Raw genomic sequence first — 11,963 nt, forward strand, 5'->3', positions numbered from 1 at the left:
AGACTCAGATAAACAACCAGAGTTGGGTAAAAGCAGTCAGGTGTGTAAAGGCACCTTTTCCTGCTCCCAGGGTCACTTTATTACAAGTATCTTACAGTGTAAAGGGTTAATTTGCTAAGAAAGGTGATTCCATAAGGTTGTGTGGCCAGCCATCCCAGGGAGGAGTGGCTGAGCAGGGAAGTGGCTCAGGGGCAGAGCTTCCAGGGCAGTGTCAGGTGGCTCTGCAGCTCAGTCCATGGGGAAAGAGCCCCCCTTCCTGCCCCTGGGCTCCCACACACTGAAGTTACACCTACAAGTGGTCTTTAATGTGCACATCTAGATTGGTCTGCAAAAGACCACAAATCAGTTTTTACAGATACACCAAATGCTTTTTAAAATCTCCAGGCAAAGCAGTGGGATTTCAGCGTGAGCTCTGCAGCAAAGCTCACACCGACAGGAAAGTACAAAGAAAACAACAATCTTTTTTTTTTCCCCACCCATCTCCCGCAGCAAAACCAAATCCCAGACTATGCTGAGCTCATAGTGAAGTTCCTTGATGCCTTGATTGACACGTATTTGCCTGGCATTGATGAGGAAGCCAGTGAGGAATCTCTCCTGACCCCCACGTCTCCGTATCCGCCGGCGGTGCAGAGCCAGCTCAGCATCACCGCCAACCTCAACCTCTCCAACTCCATGACCTCACTGGCCACTTCCCAGCACTCCCCAGGTCAGTGGCTGCTCTGGTACCACCTGGGTGAGGGAAGTGTGGGAATTTCAGGGGTGGGAGCCAAGCACTCTGTTGGCTCTTTGGGTGTGTTTGTGCACCAAACATCGGCGCCTTCCAGAGTGAAGTGAATATTAAACTGTTCCTGAGCTCTTACCCCAGTTCAGATGCTGGATTTTATCCAGCACAAAAGCTGTCTCCCAGGTCACTCCACATGAAGGGAAGAGCATTAAGAGCATCAGAACAGACAGCAGCTCCATCTTCATGTGGAACATGTGCAGCAGTGAGGGCTTGGAAAGGAATAAATGTAAATATGTAATCATGCAATTTGCAAGGAGGAAATGCTGATCCAGGCACTGCAAGGTATGTTGGGAAAAATAATTCCTAAGTGTGCCATGCAGAGTGTGCCTGGGCTGCCAAAGCTCCAGCTGGCTGTGTGGTCCGAGGCCAGTGCCCACACAGCAGCAAAGGGGTTGGACTCTGCCTCCAAGGAGGAAAGGAGTTCATGTGGATACGTGAGGAAGGGTCAGCTCAGAATGCTGGACTGCCAGAAATATGCTGATGGCAAAGTGAGGTGTGCAGGAAAAGAACAGTCATCCAAGGCAGTAAATGGATAAAAACACTCAAACTCCTGGCAAGGGGAGAAGGGAATTGCAGGGGAATGCAGAGGTGAATTTAACAGCAAAGGTTTGCAGGGGGTACATGAGTGAAGAGTAAAAATCACTCAGTAGAGCAGCATAAGGTGGAAGAAATTAAATATAGGAAGAAGATGGAATTTATGTCAAAGAAATCTGCGTGAAGACTCTTCCTGAAGTGAATTTGGAGGGGTGGTTCTTATATGGGGGAAATCTTTTCTTTGTTATAAAAATTACACTGTGGGATATTTCTTAAGGGATGATCTAGCTGCTGCAGTTCTTAATACACAGTTCAACCAACTTTTATTTCTACTTCATTTCTAAGCCCAATGGAAGGCCTTGGATTGAGGTGTTTTGGGTTTTTTCACTCTCTTGCTCCCTGGTTTCTGCTCCCTGCACTGAGCCCTGCTGGGCTGGGCTTGGCTCTGTGCAGGAATCTGCCCTTCCAGGGGCTCCCCTGGCTCTGGACACTGGGCTGGTTTGGGATCAGGGTGCAGAGGTGCAGCAGGGGGAAGACAGGGCTCTGTTTGAATGATTTGGGAATGGGGATTTCTTTGGGAACAGACCTTGCTGTCAGTGTGGAACAAGGACATTCTGGGCAGCATCTTTCTGTTTAGGACATGGGTGGCAGCTCCAGCAGTTCATTTCCAAGGGTCAGGTGATGGTGCAGGACTGGGCTCTCTGGGAGGGAAAGAAGCATTTTGCTCTGTAAATGTCCTCCTTCCTTCTGCCCCACTTTCTGTTCCCTATCCCTTTGCAAGCTGAGAGGAAGGAATTAATCCAGCCTGTCAGACATTCCTTCCAAGTGCTCTGCAAACAGATGGCTTTTGTCAAAGGCTGGTTAAGAGTCTCCACAAAGAGAGTTGAGAACCAGGGAACTTGTTCAGGTTAATAGTGAGTCTGAAATGACACACTGATGACACACACAGTGCACTGTTTGCTTGAAATTAAATGTAAAACACCAGTGTGAAAGCAGCACCGAGTTCCCTCACCACAGTGAGTCAAAGAAACACTTTCAGCCAAGTGAGTTTTTGATTATGGTTACAAAAAGTTGCAAATACATGAAAAATTAATTTCTTGCATCTGGAAACAACCAGGCGAGATCACTGTTTATAAATGTTTTGTCTGTCACCATCTCTGCTCCTTCCCCTCCCCTTCCCCGTCTCATGGACATTATTCACTTACGTTTATTTCTTTCATTCTGTGTCTGTGAAGCTTCTCTGCCTTGCTCTAAGTCTGCAGTTTTCATGCAGCTGCCTCATCCAGGTACTCTCTTCTTTCATCATATTTGCACGAAATGCTGCTTGAGCTGTGTGAGGGTCGGGCTGTGGCATGAGGAGCAGTTCCTGACACGGGAATGGCTTCGGCGAGCGCTAAACTGGGGCACTTCCTGGGGGTAGAGCAGATAAAGAGCCACTCACGGCCTCAAGAATAAATCTGGCAACAGAGAGGTGGATGCTTGGTATGGAAGTCACTGTGCTGCTCGTGTGGAGCTCAACTGAAGCAGTGTTTGGTGTGAGCTCTTTAGATTTACCAGGAGTCAGCTCTAACCCCAGTGACTCCCCAGCAGACAGAGTTCTCTGGGCTGAGCTGCAGCAGACAGAGGTGCAGTGGATCAGGAGCTCCACACCACTGCACTTATGCTTTGTATGGAGAACCAAGGGAAAGCTGCAGAGGAGGGTTTTTGCTCACACCGTGGGTTGTTCCCGTCCTCAGCGTAGTTTGGGGTTTGTGCTGCTGCCCACGCAGGAGAGGAAGGTGCAGCCTGCAGCAGCCTCTGCTGGAGCCTCACACTGTTGCTGTGCCACGTGTGGAGGGTGTTCTTTGTTCTCATTAATGCCACTGACAATCACTTTCTTGTATGTCATTGTGGAGATGTCACAGTAACAGGATTTTGTTCTAACTTTTGTATTCGCTGTCAGACATCCTAATTTTTGCTGCTGATCGTACTTGTAGCCTCTTGCCTAAAACCACCCGTCCTGCTCCTCGTTCCTGTGCTGACCCTGCCGTGGGTGTGAGGGTGTTAAACACTCATCAAACAGTCACACCGTGACAGCTGCTGAGCCACTGCTGCAGGGCTGATGAACTCACAGCAGAGGCAGCAGGAACAGCTGATTGGGAGCAGGTCTGCACTAAACACAGCTCTTGGCTTCTGGGGCTTCAAGTGCGGGTGCCCGAGGCTGTGACGGCTCTCACGGCAGGTTTGGGGTGTTGTCATCGTGTCAGCACCAAGTTTACACTAAAGCAGTTCATTTCTGGAGTTTGTTTGATGTGAGACTTTTAGCAAACCACAATAGTTACCTTGTCCTGCAGAGAACACCTGAAGCTTCTCAGAAAGGTGTAAGTTGTGTCCTCAGAAAGGGCACAAACCTCGGCCTGTCCCCCACAGGCCTCTTCCTGCCACTGGTGGGGCTGAACTTGGGCAATAGCAGTTCTTGTGAGGAGTCCCAGTCTGACCTGCTCTGTGCCTGTTTCCTGTTAATACCCTCCGTACAAAACTGTTTCTTTACTTGTTAAAAGTCAATTTGATGGTTGGATTCGATCTTAAAGGTCTTTTCCAACCTTAACGATTCTGTGAGTCTATGATCTGTTTTTACTGACAGTTTGCTGGGGTTTGAATCATTACAGTTGGTGTCTGCACTTGACACCTAGCTGTTCAGGTGAACCTCTGCATGGGCTCTGTTCCTGCTGAGTGCAGCATGAACTGAGCCCTTCACTCTCCTGGTACTGAGACAGAGTCCTCTGAATGCTGATCTGCACCTTACGTGCTTTTACTGAGCTTGTCTGTGAGCCAGGATTCAGAGTTGAGGGGAAGGGTGGGTACCTGAATACACAAATCTTCTCTGATAGCAAGAATCAGCCTCTGCCACTGCAGCAGAATCCGGTGGGTTCAGAAATGAACCTTCCTCTCCCTGCTGTGCCCCGTTCCACAGCAGCCATTGATTTTTGGCTGGAGGAAGCCCGTAAGTTTGACCGTGTCAGCCCTTCCTCCTGGAGGATGCCAAAGCAAGGCTGGAGTGCAGCTCACTGGTTCAGAGTTCTCCCAGCACTCCTGCCCGGGCTGCCCGCGGGGACAGAGCAGTGCCTTTGCTTCTCTGCCTCGTCCTCACCGAGCCAGACGTGTGGTTTTCATCAGACACACAAGATTTCCTGCTTTTCCTCTCCCTTTGCCTCCGCCGGCCCCAGGGGCTGCAGGCGGGGGGGGAGGGAGGGAGCAGCTCTGTGGCCCTGACCTGCCCGTGGGTGCCAGGCAGGACTCAGCGCGGGCCTCGTCTTTCCACAGGGATCGACAAGGAGAACGTGGAGCTCTCGCCCACGGCCGGCCACGCCAACAGCGGGAGGATGCGCCACGGCTCCGCCAGCCAAGTGCAGAAGCAGCGAAGCGCCGGCAGCTTCAAGCGTCACAGCATCAAAAAGATCGTGTGATTGTTGCTTTTTAATTTTATTTTCTATCTTTGGACCCGACTGACACGCCGGCCCCTCGCGGAGGGCCCCGCGCCGGGTGTGATGCTGCACTTGATTTGTACAGTTCCCATCCCGTCGGCCGCGTGGCCAGATGATCAATTCCTGACCCATAGCCCGAGTTAACGCCTTCATCCCTCCCTTCTCTTTGGTTTGAGTGTTCCAGAGCTGCGCGGATCCCGAGGGAGGTCTGGAGTGCTGTGACGCTGCAGAGCCGCGTCTCGTCCAAATCCAAAGCCATTTCCCGAAACAGCCCCGCTGTGCACCTGCTCTGGCCTCGGGTGTTCCTGCTCTAAAGGGAAGTGTTGATCCTTAACCCTCTTTGCACACCTCAAGGTAGTGGCTTCCTGAGCCAGGGAAGTTTCTCTAATCCTGGTTTTAATCCAAACGTGTAAGATTTTAGCTGTGGACTTTTTTTTACCATACTGAAAAGAAACTCACGATAGCCACAGTACAATGAGCTTAACAGAAGTGGTGGATTAGGTTAAATTTCAGGTCATTAGCAATAAATGGGAGAGGAAAAGGAGGCTGCAGGAACCCCTCATTCCCCAGCTTCACACACTTGGACTGTACATGGACCAGACTGGACAAACTGGCTTTTTTCCCCAACCTTTTTTTTTTTTTTTCTTTCTGTACTTTACTGCCCTGGGGAGGGTGGTACAGGGGGAAACCCCCGGGAGCTGCCCCTCGGGCTGTCGTTGTAGCACTGCGGGGAGTTATTGCCTCTTCCTTCCGCTGAACACGCGCTCGAGCGTTTTGGTTCTGCCCTTCCCGACAGAGCTCCCTGCAGAGCAGCCAGGGGGGATGGAGGGGTGGATTCTCCTGGCTCTGGGGAATGGTGTGTGGCAAAGCTGCCCCTGTGCTGCCCAGGCAGGCGCAGCAACAGCCCCGTCTGCTCGAGGTACACGAACTGAAGGGAGCTGACACTGTAGGATCGGTCCCAGGGCAGGGCCGGGGCTGCCCCTCTGTCCGCGGGACCCCCGGGGCGGGTTCGGGGTCCTGCAGGGGTTCCAGGAACTGAAGGTGCTGCCTTTGGTCACTGCCAGGCTCTGGTGACAGCGCTGGGGACGTGCTGCTGTGCGAGGAGGAGGCGGGAGCTGGGGCAGGGTGTCCCTGGGGGCTCACGCAGCTCCTGCTCAGGAACAATTCCGCTTCCCAGTTTCTTATCCCTGTGCTGTGGTAGGAATCAACAATCCTTTGGTGGCTTTAAAGGAAAAAAAAACCTATCCACTAGGTAAAAGCCAATCCTCCAGTGCAATCATTAATGGCTTTCAGTAAATCAAACTCCACAGCTAAATTATTAGAGAATGGTACAATTAAGGGTTCCGATTTTATTGCTATAGCACACAATTCCCATGTATCCACACCATAACAATGTAACATTTATGTAAATAAAAATACCTTTATTGTATTGATTCATAAAATAACAATTTCTTTAATTTGTTTACAGTCCTGGAAAAGCTATGAACACAAACTTCATATGCAAATAGTTTGTTTGCCAAAACAAGAGGAAGACTTAGGATTAGCAGTCTTGGAATAAACACATTAGAAAAATGAAGTGGTGCAATTAACCCAATCCCTTCACTCGGGGTGGTGCAGGTGCTGCAGCAGGAATGTGGTCACTGGGGACACGGAGCGGGGTGTGAGCGGGGCCTGAGGCTGAGCCTCGGGGTCCCCAGGTTAGAAACTGTTGTCATCTCACACCTCAGATTGGGAGGAGCCACCCCTGGTGTCACTGTGGTTTGCACGGGGTTGTACCCAATGGAGCTGGGTCCAGCCCTTCCCCTTTTGCTGAAGACAAGGAACTGTAGAAGCCTGAGGATTTGTAGGTAGGAGGAAAACAAGAATCTCTTGTAAAGGTGATTTGCTGTTTTCAGTTGTTTCTCCTACAAGCAGGTTTCCTGTAAAGAGGAACAGGAATTCCAGAGGAACTGCCCAACCGGTTTTGCTTGGGCAGAGAGGAAACCCTTCACTGTTCTGCATTGCCACATCAAAAGTGTCCCTCCTTCAGAACTGCTGCGTTCTCTGCAGCACAGAGGATGTGAGAGCACAGGGGACAGTGATGAAAATCACCCTCCCTGGGGAACTGCTCCAAGCTCTCAGTCCCAGCTAAAAATCTGGTCTCTTCATAAAGTCAATGAACAAAATCTAATTTCCTCTTTCCTGGAAGGAGGGAGTTGGTTGGAGGTTCCCCTGTGTGAGAGGGCCTGGACTCTGGCTGAGCAGGGATGTCAGACTCCTGTGTCAGGTAGTGGGGGTGGAATTGGGGTGTAAGGACAGCTGATGGCCAAGGTTTAATTTGGGATCGTGTGTGCCCCGATATGCAGGAACGTTGTCTTGTACTGGTTGTTGGGAAGCTCGTGCTTGGCTTACAGGGAAGCACGGCCTCTGTGTAATGATTAAACTCCAATCAGTAATTAGTCGTTGAGTGCCTTACTGTCTCTCCATTGCTCCCCTGCTCCCTCCAGCAGCCACTGCTGGGACTTTGCCTGTTTTTCTTTCTCACGTCCTCCTTCCTTTGTTCTTTCCCTGTCTGAGCACTCTCCCTCCTGCCCCATTCCAGCCTGGGCTGCTCGACCGTGCTGCTCGACCGTGCTGCCGGTGAGCAGCAGTTGTTGCAGGTGACACTGCGGGTCTGAGGGCAGCAGTTGTTGCAGGTGACACTGTGGGTCTGAGGGCAGCAGTTGTTGCAGGTGACACTGTGGGTCTGAGGGCAGCAGTTGTTGCAGGTGGCACTGCGGGTCTGAGGGCAGCAGTTGTTGCAGGTGACACTGTGGGTCTGAGGGCAGCAGTTGTTGCAGGTGGCACTGTGGGTCTGAGCCCTGGCCCCGGGCAGCCCACGGGCCACCGGCAGTGGCTGCAGCTCCAGTCCCTGCTGCAGGGCTGGAGCTGCAGCCCCGGAGTCCCCGTGCTTTGACATGGAAACTTTAGATGCAGAAAAATCCCACCAGGAACACGTGGACCACGTAACACCCTCGCGGGGATCGTGTGCGACACCCCTGGCTCAGAGCCCGTTCCCACCCCACACTGACCACAGCTCAGTACTGTAAAGACAATTAACATTCTGTTTGTGTTGATATTTTCCCTGACTTAAAGATAACTCAGTAGTATTTGAATAGTGCATAACCTACCTGTAATGATGCCGATGTTTCTGCTTTAGCGTGCATGAGGTTCCCCAGACAGGGAACGTTTCACTAAGTCTCGTGGGCCGAGCCCCTGGCCCGTGCCAGGGCTCGCTCCGACCCGGGTTGTAGGTTTTAGGGCTTTTTCTGTTTCATTCTAAGGTTAATTTCTATCAGTGTCATGAAGCACGTCCTACTGTTATGCAACAAACCACAGACAGTCACTCGGAGTGTTGGTCCCACCTTTTTTTTTTATGCAGTATATTCACCTGTAAATAATTTTTGTGTAAAATTTGACAGAAAAGTATATTTACTACACTGTAAATACATGTGACAATATATTGTATTATTTTGCTTTTTTTGTAAAGCAGTTAGTTGCTGTATATGTATAACATATAAATTTGATTATTCTAGTGTTAGTAACTGTTAACTCCTCCTCCTCCCTGTTGCTGGAAGCAGAAGTTGTGTCCCACACGCTCACCCTGGGTGTGGTCTCACTGCTCTCCCGGCCCCTCGGGGCGCTGGAGTGTGAGCCTGGCCCTGCACCGGGGGAGCTGAGGGTCAGAATGGTGGAAACCTGGTTTCAGATAATTATTGTTCACCCACTCTCCCCTCATGTATGTACTTTCCCTTTTTTTTGAAGTAAAATGTAAATTGAACCTGCTCCCAGTTGTTTGAAGGTCATTCCCGGGGGCTGTGGCGTGAAGGTGGTGGATGCTGACATCCCTGCTCTGCTGGGACAGTGAGTTTGGGTGGGTTCTTTGGGGCTGAACCAAGGGATCCAGCCCAGTCCCAGACCCAAGAGCCCACTTCTTCTGGGGAAAATTAGAACCAAGTTGAAATGCAGTGTCTGGAGGTTTGTCTTCCCAGACTGGTGCTGCTCTGGGTGTGGGAACTGCACAGATCTAAGTAATGGAAAACCCAATTGCCTGTGGTGACTGAGGACAGAATAAAGCCCATTGTCATGAATTTCATGTCACTTCAATAAGATTATCATAACTGAATAATAAATCAGAATACTTCTTTTTAAAATGTAAATTTAATATTGTAATAAAACAGCTGCTTGGTCTTTAAAGAACAATTCAGCATAATTTGTCTATTTGAGCTTTTCTAGCTTAGAAGCTTGAGGTTTCAGCTGTCAGACAACTTCTATGACAAGTGATTAATCATACCTATTTTTCTTTTAGGGGGATACATTACTTTCCCATTAAAAATGTATAAGTACTTATGTTCTGGCTTTGTGAATCGTAAAAGGATGTAAAGACACATTAAAGTGTGACTGCATTGACTTCTTCTGAGACATCTTATTGTTGCTGCACAGGGAGCGGACAGACAGACCTGCAGACACCTGGCCAGGTGATTCCTGCCGTGCTCCTGGCGCCAGCTGGGGCTGCCCGAGTGGAGGAGCAGCAGTTTGGGAACTGTTCCACTTCAGGAGCACATTTTCTTCCCTTTAGAAGAAATTTTCATTAGTCCTAAGCTGGAGCTCCGGTGGGAGCCGACTCCTGAGCAGCACCTGCCCAACCACTGCTGCCAAAAACATTCCTAAAACAGGGTCCTCTTTTGGACAGTGGAGCCTCCCTGCTGCTTGAGATCACAGACACACCGTAGCCACAGGGATGAAATGAAAGAGTTTCACTGCAGTCATGTCTTTATGCAGTTGGAAAAACTATACTTAGGGGAAGATTGTACCCTTGGAGCAGGCAGTTCTGTCTAAAGAAATAGCTTCAAAATCCCTGCCCAGCTGCTGATAAAATATTTTACAATGGAAAATAATAATGTAAAAATGCACTGATGTGGGGATAGAAATTCTGTTAATGAGCTAAGAACTCTTTTACAAAGAGGAAGAGAAAGGAAGTTGTTAATCACAAGCAGTAAGTCTGACCCATAATATGAGTGGCTCATTCCTAAATATTAAGCTGTCTCTGGCATAAATATTTCCAAATAACCTCTGACTTGGAATAACGAGTTTTCATATTTTAGATAGCCCAAAATTTACACTAGATTTGTAATTCCCTTAATAGGAGACTTCCTTAAGCATGCTGAAAAGCTGCAAACAAACAAGCAGAGACATTAAAATTAAAGCCCTTTCCTGTCCTTGCTGCCTGTTCCTGTTCCTGGCTGACCCCAGGATGGCTCAGAGCTGTCCCTGTCAGGGGTGAGATGGGTGAAATCTGGTCCCTTAGGCCTTACCATAGGAGCAGATTCTGCTGCACTGGTCACTTCTGCCATTGTCAAGTGCTTTTTATTGTCTGTCCTCCCCTTAGGCCCCTCTGTGTGGGGCAGGGACAGCACACCTGAGCCTGAACAGTTCTAAGGGGATGGGTCAGGTGGTGTCACAGAACAGCCAAAGCCACCCTCCTGCAGCTGGGCAGTGCTCCCAACAGTCCCTTGCAGAGCAGCCACGGCCTTTCCCACTGCTGGAGTTGGGATTTCCAGGTGTGAATCCTTTGTGCCCTGGAACAGAGGCTCCCCTTGACTGCTCCTCTGTTCAACAAGCTCTCAAATGAAAATCACTCCCAGGGTTGTGTGGGTGGAGAGTGTAGAATAACATCTCCCCTGGTGTGACTTGTTCAAACAAGTATGGGTTTGTTCTTCAAAGGAATCGTGAAAGAACCTCTGATGACGGCATCTTTCGGGATATTCAGATGACAGCACTATAAATAGCCAGGAGTAACTACTTGCTCAAGAAAATCCCACTGAACTATTAAATTGTATTTTAATTTTTTTTCTCATAGCGTGCTGTCCTTCAGGGAAACTAGAAATATCTGTTCTGCTGCTCCCATCCCCAGCCAGGGACTGGGAGAGCGAGGTCTGCCCGGGAGAGCCGGGTGTGCAGAGGACACGGCACATGCACTGAAGAACTGCTGGCCCAGCCCCCTCCTCCTCCTCCTCGGGCTGTGAGGACACAGGTAAATGAAATGGCCAGGTCCAGAAGGGGGAGGTCAGGGACAGACCTGACTGGGAGCGAGTTTTCCAAGCTCTAGTTACCAACTCTGCTCCCTGTTCAAGGTGTAAGATGCCAGGCAGGGGGGCAATGGGTGCCTCTGTCTCACCTGCTCTTGGCTCCATTCCCTTGACTTGTTTTCCATGAAGTTCTTCCCCTTGCTGTCTGTGCTCCCCAGCTCCTGCACCATGTGAATGGGCACAGCTGTACCTGCCCCTGGGACTCCCACAAAGAACTCGAGATGCTGACAGGCCTTACCTCTTCCTTTCTCCTTTTACTTTGTGTGGTGCCAGTTTTTCTTGCCGGGAACACTTGCTTGTTCAATCCTCGTGAAAATGGAACAGGCAGGCTGGAAAGCTGTTCCCCACTCATGGAAACTCCAGAGACACGAACTGGTTGTATCAGGAGAAGGTGACCTGTCCCACAGGGAAGCAGTTACTCTGTTAGCAGGGTTTGGTTTATTTACAAGCAGTGATTTGATCTTTACTCCACAGCAGATGTTTCTCTGGTCACTGCAGTGGAGCTCGTGGCCTCGGGCTGCCATAAGAGCTCAGCCAGGCACTGCCACAGCGCAGGACACGCATCTGTCCCGGGAGCATCACCATTTGTGGTCCCCGTGTGTGACAGACGCGGGCTGTGGCCGTGACCTTGGACAGATCTGAACATCTGTCCACCAGGCATCGTAAACGCCACGATTGCCCAACGGTCACAGCCAAGGGTGGCTGTCAGTTGGGAATTCTTAACGGACAAACTGCTGAGATCCTCAGGTTAATGGCATTAAAAGGGCAAAGTCTCAGCACCAATGGATTTTCCCGCCTCGAGTGTGGCACGATTTGTAGTCTTTAGGAGGGCATTTATTATTAATTCCTGACTGCTCTAAACAAAGACTGAGGCGAATCAGAAACTTTTCAGAGAAAAATACTTGGACAAATCAGTGATTTAGGAAGGACAATCCCACTGAAACACAACTGTAATTTCTCCAAGTTACTCATTTACACTCCCACATACCAACCGCCTGCTGCAGACACGTGTAAATAAACAACTGGCAGGTTTGCCCCCAGCCAACCTCCCCTGTGTCCCAGAGTGAGGGCGTT

The 11,963-nt window shown here is 49.9% G+C and overlaps 1 protein-coding gene across 18 annotated transcripts in view; it reads left to right on the forward strand.

The window, feature by feature from the left end:
* The window catches only part of NF1 (neurofibromin 1), a 79,984-nt gene extending 70,774 nt beyond the window's left edge, over positions 1 to 9,210 (forward strand). For 4 of the 18 annotated variants that reach the window (XM_050321541.1, XM_050321544.1, XM_050321543.1 and 1 more), the window contains 2 exons: positions 490 to 706; positions 4,622 to 9,210. In XM_050321541.1, the coding sequence (XP_050177498.1) occupies positions 490 to 706; positions 4,622 to 4,764 (360 nt within the window). In that variant the 3' untranslated portion in view covers positions 4,765 to 9,210. The remainder of the gene's footprint in view (positions 1 to 489; positions 707 to 4,621) is intronic. The other 14 variants (XR_007629724.1, XR_007629726.1, XR_007629723.1 and 11 more) reach the window with 14 other exon arrangements.
* The last annotated feature ends 2,753 nt before the right edge of the window (positions 9,211 to 11,963 follow it).

This window comes from Myiozetetes cayanensis, unplaced genomic scaffold (assembly GCF_022539395.1).
Source record: "Myiozetetes cayanensis isolate MyiCay16 unplaced genomic scaffold, myiCay2020 scf27, whole genome shotgun sequence".
Classification (NCBI taxonomy): Eukaryota; Metazoa; Chordata; class Aves; order Passeriformes; family Tyrannidae; genus Myiozetetes; species Myiozetetes cayanensis.